The 9,410-nt window shown below is 42.7% G+C and overlaps 1 protein-coding gene across 1 annotated transcript; it reads right to left on the bottom strand.

The window, feature by feature from the left end:
* Positions 1–3,885: 3,885 nt before the first annotated feature.
* On the bottom strand, positions 3,886–9,410 carry LOC311229972 (uncharacterized protein). Its single transcript, XM_084316080.1, has 2 exons — positions 9,151–9,410; positions 3,886–6,374 (listed from the first exon to the last, which is right to left on the bottom strand). The coding sequence occupies exons 1-2, from the start codon at positions 9,347–9,349 to the stop codon at positions 5,581–5,583; spliced, it is 993 nt and encodes a 330-aa protein (XP_084172206.1). The 5' UTR covers positions 9,350–9,410; the 3' UTR covers positions 3,886–5,580.

Here is a 9,410-nt window from a genome sequence, read left to right on the forward strand (position 1 = left end):
TCTTGGGTACCAGAAAATATCGGGAGTAGACACCTCTCATCATGTCCTCGAGTGGGACAGTGAACATTTCTTAAATTTTTTTAATTTTATTTAACCTTTATTTATCCAGGCAAGCAATTAAGAACAAATTCTTATATACAAAAGCAGCCTGTCCAAAAAGCAAAAGCCTTTTGTGGGAAGGGGGGGTGGGAGGCTGTAACAAAAACAAGGTTATGTACATGCATACAAGTAAATAAAATACAAAATGACAGTAGCAATAGTATACTGTCAGGATCTGCCCTTTGGCCTCATGAACTCCCAGAACATAGGCAATCCTCTGACGCCCCCTGGCGGAATTCTGGGGTTAATGACTTTCTTGCACCTGTACCTGGTATTTGCTACCACTAATGCACTGCCTATGTTCTTGCTCCCTGTGTGTATTCATATTCATGTTCCCGTCTAGTCCTAGTCTTCCCCGTGTTGTTATGTTACATGTTTATTCCTGCCTGTTAGTTCAGTGTCTAGTCTCCTTCCCTTGTATTCGTGTCAGCCCCCAGCTGTTCCTTGTTGTCTAATTAGTACCTGTATATATTCTCCCCGCCCCTGTCTTCCAGTGTCGCGTCATTGTTTGTAATTAGGTTCCCCCGTCAGTACCTTCCCGTGCTGTTCGTCCTCTCTTGTCTATTCCTATCTTATCATATTCATCGTTGTTATTATTATCAACGTTGTGGTTGGGATTCCACACAGCACCCTTCCGTGCTGTGCTCTCCACGTTTGTTATCATGTAAACTGCCAGCTTATGCTGAAGTACTATTCTCGTTTTTGTTTGTAGTTAAAGCCTTGTGATCAACAAGTAAAGCCTTTTGTCAACTACACCCCGGTTTGTCCTGCCTGTCTCTCTTCCTCGTCCTGCGATTGAATCCTACTCTCCTGAACTCCGAATCCCCACAATACAAGGACAACAATAAATAAGGGAGAGAGAAGGAAAGGGAGAGAGGGAAAAAGATAAAGGGAAAAAGAGAAAGGAAGAGCGAGAACCAGAGGGAGAGAGAGAGAAGAAAGGGGAAGAGGGAGGGAGGTAGGTGAGGGGGCTTAGGGGGAGGAGAGAATAGTCTGCGGGTTATGCGTGCGATTGGGAGGCAGTCAGTAGGTGCAACAGTTGGTTAAGATCTGTTGCAGATTTTGTTTAAAAGCAGTGAGCGATGTGAGGGCAGTGAGTTTAAGGGTGTTTTGTAATGTGTTCCAGTCAGATGCAGCAGCAAATCGGAAGGCATCTGACATCATCGTGGCATCTGACAACAGAGCAGTGTTCAAACCCATGAACGGAGGGTGGGGCTGGGCGAATTGCAACACAAGCCCCAATCTCAGCGTTCTCTCCATCATATTGCACTTGCGTAACGATATGTGGTCAAAGTCGCAAAGCGGTCGTGCACCTAGCTGGCGCTGACCTGCTAAGAACTGTAGATAAGAGGTCCCGGTCCCTCCCGCCGTGCGCGGGGGGGGGGGGGGGGGGTTAAAATCTGGGGAAACACCAGTGATGCCAGTAACTAGTTACTCTAATCGGATAACTTTTTCAGTAAATAGTAATCTAACTTGTTACAAGCCAGTAATCTGATTACAGTTACTTTTCCAAGTGGCTGTGCGTTACTATTTAATTACTATCTCATAATGCTGATGATAAGAGAGCCAGGGGTACAGTCAGCTAGACCGGAGATGGGACGTGCGCTCGCACACGCGCACAGCCACACACACGTTTACGTTTATAGCCGATTTTAGAATGGCTTCAGCATGGTTAAATCAACTATCCAGTTAGTTTTATAGTGTCATTTGGCTACTTGAGAGAGAGTGAGAGTGAGAGAGAGAGAGATTAATGTTACGCGCAACTTGCGGAGTACGCACTGAGTCCGTTGTCTCAGAATGGATTTGGTAGAGGGGGAGAGAATCATTTTTTTTGTCATTCTTATGTTGTGGCAGCAGCAGGGGGGACGACGACGACTTCGTAACCTAGTTACTTTCAAAGTAACTAAGTTACTTTGATAATCAAGTAATCAGTAAAGTAACTAGATTACTTTTTAAAGGAGTAATCAGTTTATTTTTACAAGTAATCTGTGGCATCACTGAACACCACACATCACATCATCCTCAGAGAGATGACGCTGGTCGCCATACAGTCCGCTAACAGAAAACTGGGGATCACTAGCTCTGCAGCCCAACACAGTGTAATTATTACTCGGATTATCCTGAAACTGTAGCCTTGTGATGGTATCATCATCATCTATATTACAGGCACCCCACACTCTACAGCCAATGTTAGGACCTGAGGTCTGGGCCAGGGGGGTGCGGCTGTAATACCTCGACTGGCCAGGAGGAGGCTGGGAAGACCCACAGCATCATCACCACGTGGGGTCGCATGGGGGTCTACTGCTAAAGTATTTTTATTTTAATGAATGGGTAATGCCGTTCGGCCAAACTGACTTTCTCAACTTTATTGCCAAATATGATTTTATATTTAGTCAAAAAGGAAACATTACTCACATTCGTACGGTATGGCCACAGGTGTGCCGAGTGGAACCGTGGGCTCAGGTGTTGGATCAGATCATTGTGTCAAGTGGCTCTTGTCTGTTCTACATGTGACAGCATACAAAGCTTTCCTATAAACATTAGACTTCATCATTGGTTTTGGGTAATCATACAAAAAATAGATTATAGGCCCAATACATTTTTCTCGGGATCCAACATGATGTTCCTGTATGCAACAAATGCAGAAAAGCTATGCCTTGATTTCTCAGAGATCAGTAAAGAATTGACTGCATTTCATAATTTGAATGGGCTTGGCTCTTGGTATTTCGTCTTAACAGAAAAAGCCTGGAAAAGTGCTTTCCTCAAGTATACCAGCTGAAACGCAAGCAGTAACAAGGTGACCATTTTACAAAAGGCACTCACTCTGGCTGCATTCAGCATTCAGGTTGTGACAGGATCAAGAGGCAGAGGCAGAAAATGCTTAAATGACCGAACATGGTCCTTTATTAATAAACTCATATTAAGAATACTCACAGTAAGTCACAAAATAACCAAACTGTGAAACTCAAAATAGAGGTATTTCCTCGACCATTCCAAGAAGCAACTGAAGCAAAAAAACCAAACCCACTTAAAACAATTCCGAGCCAACAGAGCATACGCGGGCCGCGTGAATGCCACCTACAACAGAACTGTACAGAACTGCATTTCCGCATTGCTCTGATTGGCCACTGACCCCACGTGACCCTACCCTATTACACGCCCCCTTATCGACGCGCTAGCCTTATGCGACACTCTACAGCTCTTTCGCTCGCAGAACAGCTGTTTCCGTATTTATAATATTGGAAACGAGCGCTGTGAAGCACCTCTGTATTAAATGCCGACAGCACCTCTGTATTAAATGCCGACTCATCAATCAATCAATAACAACATTAACGATAACGCCAAGCTGTAATAATAACCGTTTTAAAATGGATGGTGATTACCTCACGTTGTGTCTATTCTACTAATATCTAACTATGAATGAACACAACACTCTAACTTAACATCTTTCGATAGGCAGTGAGTGAACATTAACACATTGGTGTACTTGAGAGTGGAGGGGCGGAAAAATATATTTACCCTATGTTCTTGTGTTTTACTATTGATCTCAGCAGAGGCACCTGCCCTCCTCATCACTCTCCCTCTCTCTGGTCATCAATAGTAAAACACAAGAACATAGGGTAAATATATCCTTCCGCCCCTCCACTCTCAAGTACACCAATGTGTTAATGTTCACTCACTGCCTATCGAAAGATGTTAAGTTAGAGTGTTGTGTTCATTCATAGTTAGACATTAGTAGAATAGACACAATGTGAGGTAATCACCATCCATTTTAAACCGGTTATTATTACAGCTTGGTGTTATCGTTAACACTTTGAGAGCCACTCACGGCTAATCTCGTGTTTACGATAGTTACGTTGAAAGCCACTCACGAGATTTCTGGGAATACATTTTTTTTTAGCGATCTGAAATCATATTGCATCACACGAGCCTACCCTAGCCTACCCAAGGGCCGCCGGCGCTCAGATGTGAAAAAAGCGCCCCCTATCGTCTCCCAGATGGTAAATCACCCTTTTGGAGTGGACTCAATGAAAATGGATGTGGAAAAAAAATATTCCAGTCCACTGATGCAGCCGGGGTTACCAGAGTTCATTCTGGATCCTCTGAGCCCCGCGGATCATGAGTTCTACTGTATACACGTGATCAGGAATTGGAATATACCATTTGGATACCATCTGATGTCAGGTAAGGAATCTATGTTATTATCAGTGTTAGGATAATCAGACTCGTTTTCGAGGAGATAAGCTTTTTTGTGATATGTGCTCCATCTGTTTCACTGTAAAATCCATGAGGAAATGAAATCAGCTATTATCAGCGCGCGGCTCGAACGTGTGTATACTATTGATCATCTAGCGTTTATTTGAAAACGATTCATAAATAGGCCGACAAATATCAACGTTCTGGAATATTCCAGTAAAAGGCGATTATCACAGAATGACCTGTTTTTCACCTGAAAACGAGTGCTTTTCAAAATGCTCTCAAACGGAAATGAAGCGATAAAAGACCAATCTGCCTTGACAACACTGACTGGAAAATGATTCTTTGATAAGCGACGGGCAGATTAGACACATAGCCATAATTTAAAACATAGATTAGGCGATATTAACGTTAACATTGGCACCGATGGTGGCATTCAAGCACTAAGTCGTGCGCCCCCTGGTGGCACTGAAAGTGTTAATGTTGTTATTGATGATTGCGAAAGAGCTGTAGAGCGTCGCATAAGGGCGTCGATAAGGGGGCGTGTAATAGGGTAGGGTCACGTGGGGTCAGTGGCCAATCAGAGCAATGCGGAAACGCAGTTCTGTACAGTTCTGTTGTAGGTGGCATTCACGCACCCGGGCCACCTCCTCCCACCCTCCACTCCTAATGTCAGCCTTCTAGGATGAAAACTGTAGCTGCTAGAGGGTGAGGACATTTTTGTGGAACAATCAACCGAAAAACAGAACAACCTATAGAGCTGCTGGTCACAGGTAAGAATGAAACACAACACAACAAAACCAGTCGCCATACTTACAAGTTAGTGAACATATTTAGATAATTATGGCTTATAAAACATAAAATAGGGAGATACTTAATGGTTCCGTCATCACTGGTGAAAAAACTTTATTTCTATTTTTTGTTTTTCTAAAAACGATTACAACTCAATAACACATTGGAATCATGTGCCTTTTGGAATATGAGCTATACAGCAACTACAAAAGGGATCAATAATGTGCTATTTTTGTAAAAGTTTTAAAAAAAAACTGTACATTTTGTAACTGCAAGAGAATAATCAAATGTAATCACACAAATATCTAAAATTAATAAAAGGATGACTCCTTTCAAATCCAAATGGCACTGCTGACTTTATACTGCAATGTAGTGCAAGATATTTTTTTTAAATAAAATTCTCTCTGAGGTAGGAACACTACCGCCAGAGGATGACTCCAATATTAGAAAACATGTTTGAAAACAAACAAAAACAGGTGCAGCAACAGCATTTCACACCATAATGTTGTCTTCGTGGACATTCTTAATGTGTTGTTTCATCAACAGTTGCATAGGAAAACATTGGCCACATTGTACACATTTGAATGGTTTATACTCTTTGTGTGTTATTCTAGCATGTTTACTCATGGTGGTGCCTCTGAAGAAACTCCTCCCACAAATGTGGCAGGTGTAAGGTCTTTCTCCTGTATGAGTCCTCATGTGTTCTTTGATATGACTTTTCCATTTATATCGGTTTCCACAAACACTGCAAGCATAGGGTCTCTCCCCTGAGTGCACTCTCATGTGGCGTTCCAATTCACTCTTAGACGCTACAGTCATACCACAGATATAGCAGTGAATTCCTTTATTGTTTGAGTGAGCCTGAAGGTGCCATTTTAGCTGCATTTGTCCACTGAAGTGTTCATTGCAGATGGAGCACTTAAACACACATTTGTTCTCCATAGCCTCAGAGCAGTTTGCTTCTGCTGCTGAAGATGACTCTGCACCATCATCTAGTTCCAATGGTGGGATGTCTGCATGCTGTCCTCTTTCATAACGTTTGTTTAAGTCATTTCCTTCATTACTATACTCCCCTGGACCAGAGTAATGCAGGTTCTGACCATTATATCCGATCAGTGTATGTGGCTGCTCCTCAGAGCTGGTCCAGAATTCCTCCTGTTCCTGTTTGATATGCAGCAGGAGGCCTGGTTGCTCCGGAACTACACTGGGAATCAATTCCAGCTCACAGTTCTGCTCCTGAAGGGAAGCCTCCTTTGTAGATACAGGGGGTTTAAGCTGGTTTGTTTCTGAAAGAGTTGATAGGAAAATGTGTTAGTTAAAACCATTCCCTATGCAACTACAGGGTCACTCAGTTGACGTCGTTTGGCTGCAACATCAGCTCCCATTGCCCAGACACAACTCTCTCAGGAATAATACAGCCTTTATTATCACTTATTTTCAGAGCAAAGTTAATCTTTTGTAGAGGGGAGCTCTGTGTTCCTTTTGTCACATTATTTCTGACACAGCCTGTTTCTCAGTACATGTGTTTATTTAGCTGTTCTTTCATTCCGTTTGGTTCAGACAAATGTATCATATCATAATCATTGTATACTTTGCCGATTAACTCTTGAGGCTTGACTGGTTCCTCCTTGTAAAGCTAGTTCCTCTTGGATCTTGAAAGGCACCAGGTTCACTCCTCCTCTCACTGCTGACCATCTCCATCTCTACCCGGAAATCAAAGTCTGTGCTTCCATGTTGCCTGCTGTCCCAATGGTACAGGAGAGGAGAGCTGCTCAAAACATCTCTCTAGATCTCTCCAACAAAGGACTATTGATTGATTGAACAGGAGGGGTGGGTGGGGAACACTGTACAACTGTACAAGCAAAACTGTACATTGGAATATTGACAAAACCACTTATTTACTGTACATTGGAGGGGGTTGGGTTAGGACATTTACAGGGGCCAGTTTCGAATTGCAGTCTCCCGTAGGTGTTCTTTGAGTGGTTTTGAAAGTGGGTAGTGATTCACATTCCTTTACAGCTTTGGGTAGGGCGTTCCACATTGATGTGGCATAATTGCGAAACGTGTTTAGTCCCTTGTTTGAGCCGAATCTGGGTTTAACATGATTTGTGGAGCTCCCTCTGGTGTTGTGATCGTGGTATTCACTGACCTTTGGGAAGTATTTTGACATACCTTGGTCATGTAGTGTATCTTGTAGACCAGGCCCATTGCAAGTTGCTGTAATCTGTCGTCTACTCTAAGCCATCCTAGGTTGTCAAAGTGGGCAGGGGTGAGGTGGGTTCTAGGAGTAAGGTCAAGCAGTAGTCTGACCAGTTTGTTTTGAGATGTTTGTAATTTTGTTTTTAGCGCCTTTGAGGTGCTTTGGTACCATGAGGTGCAAGCATAGTCATAGTACCCTTGAATGAGTGCTCCTGCCAGAGTCTTCAGGGTATTCTTGTTTACCAGAGAGGAGATCCGGTACAAGAATCGAGTTCGTTGGTTGACTTTTTTTTTTATTACATTGGATGCCATTTTGTCACAGGAAAGATTAGCCTCTAGGATGAATGAATGAATGAATGAATGAATGAATGAATGAATGAATGAATGAATGAATGAATGAATGAAAACTTTATTTAACAGATTGCAGAATGGGTACAATACAGTACGGCTCAATACATACAATTGTTAAGGGGATGCAGACCTGAGAAAGACGTTTGTCTTGTTTCCATCAGGGTCCCCCATTTTCAATTCATATAGACATTTATGACATACACAACATACATGACATTTATGGCATAGGGACATATAGGTATTTAGTACTGATACATTTGTGACATAACGGTATTCAAATATACAGTACTGTTACCCCTAGATCCTGACAGAGTATATACATATGATGGGGAGGGGACTGTACATTAGGAGGGGGTGGGTGGGTGGGAGGGAAATATACATACGGCGGGGAGGGAATATATACATGCGGTGGTGAGGAGACTGTCTATTAGGAGGTGGTGGGGGTTTTGGGCATTTACGGTGGCCAAGGATGGAACCCAGGTAGGTAATTTCATCTTTCCTTGTGACAATATTGTCACCCACTGTCTGTAACTGAGAAGCCATCGGTCTTGCTGAGTTTGTTATTTGAACCGAAGAGAATGGACTCTGTTTTGCCCATGTGTAATGATAGTTTGTTATCAGCGAGCCATATGCAGATGTTGCCTAGTTCCGAGCTGAGGGTTTTTTCAACCTGTAACTTGTTCTTCTCGGAGACCAGCAGGGCTGAGGTCCGCAAACAGGAATAAGTTGCAGTCACAACAAGCTGACGACATGTCATTTGCATAAATTAGGAACAGTAGCGGACGGTCCTAGTATGCTTCCTTGTGGAACACCACAGCTCACTGGGAGGGAGGGGGGGTAGGGTACCGTTTACCTCCACCATCTGTTCCCTCCCCTCAAGGTAGGATTGCATCCAGCTCACTAGCTTGTCAATCAGAATGGAGTGATTGACAGTGTTAAAGGCCTTTTGTAGGTCCAGATAAAGACTTTCGTCTTGTTTACATCAGGGTCCCCCATTTTCAATTCATAATGACATGAATGACATACAGATATATATCATGAATGTTGTCTGCAATAGAATAGATATGATGATACTAGGCCCATATCACATCAGCGTTTTGTTGGGGGTTCTCAGCTTTTATTCAGTACTCGTACTTTTAACCTAAAACGTTTTATATGAACCCATCTCTAATTCCCACTTTCCAAAAAACAAATGTAAAGATTTTCTTCCGGACCGTGGGATCATCATCTAGCATCCATCAATGCCATTTATGTTTAGTTAAATAGACAACGACGTTAACTAGGTAGGTTAACGCTAGCTGGCGAGCTTTGACGTTATTGTTGCAAGATATGGGTGTTTTAACTGCAGAGGGTGTAGCTTGGGTACCAAGGCCTTTACTAGTAAGCTAATGTGGCCTGCTAAACGTAGGTAATGCTGGCCACCAAACCACAGACAGTTATTACTAACATCCGATTATCATGATAAATGTCCCAAAGGGTTAAAAAATGATGTAAAAGCTGAGGCACACAAACCTGCCCTCTGGATCCTTATCTCTGGTTTGTAAACCAAATCGAGCAGAAGCTGCAGCCTCTGATTCTCTTGTTTGGCCCGATAGACCTCCTCATGATAGTCTATTATTGTTTTTTCAACAAATCCAAATATCTCGACAGCAGCTGCAGTTAATCGTTGGGTGAGAAACACGTTAAATGATTGTAGTGTAGTGGTAGCCATTCTGCATGCAAAGTTAACAAACGGTTTGTTATTATCTAACGCAACGTTAACGCTACATCAA

This window comes from Notolepis coatsorum (genome assembly GCF_963971535.1).
Source record: "Notolepis coatsorum genome assembly, chromosome: 6".
In the NCBI taxonomy this organism is placed as follows: Eukaryota; Metazoa; Chordata; class Actinopteri; order Aulopiformes; family Paralepididae; genus Notolepis; species Notolepis coatsorum.

Coding starts and splice junctions, on each gene's coding strand:
- LOC311229972 (XM_084316080.1), bottom strand. CDS start 9,349: ATGGCTACCACTACACTACAATCATTTAACGTGTTTCTCACCCAACGA. Junction 6,375..9,150: donor GATAAGGATCCAGAGGGCAG/GTTTGTGTGCCT, acceptor CAACTCTTTCAG/AAACAAACCAGCTTAAACCC.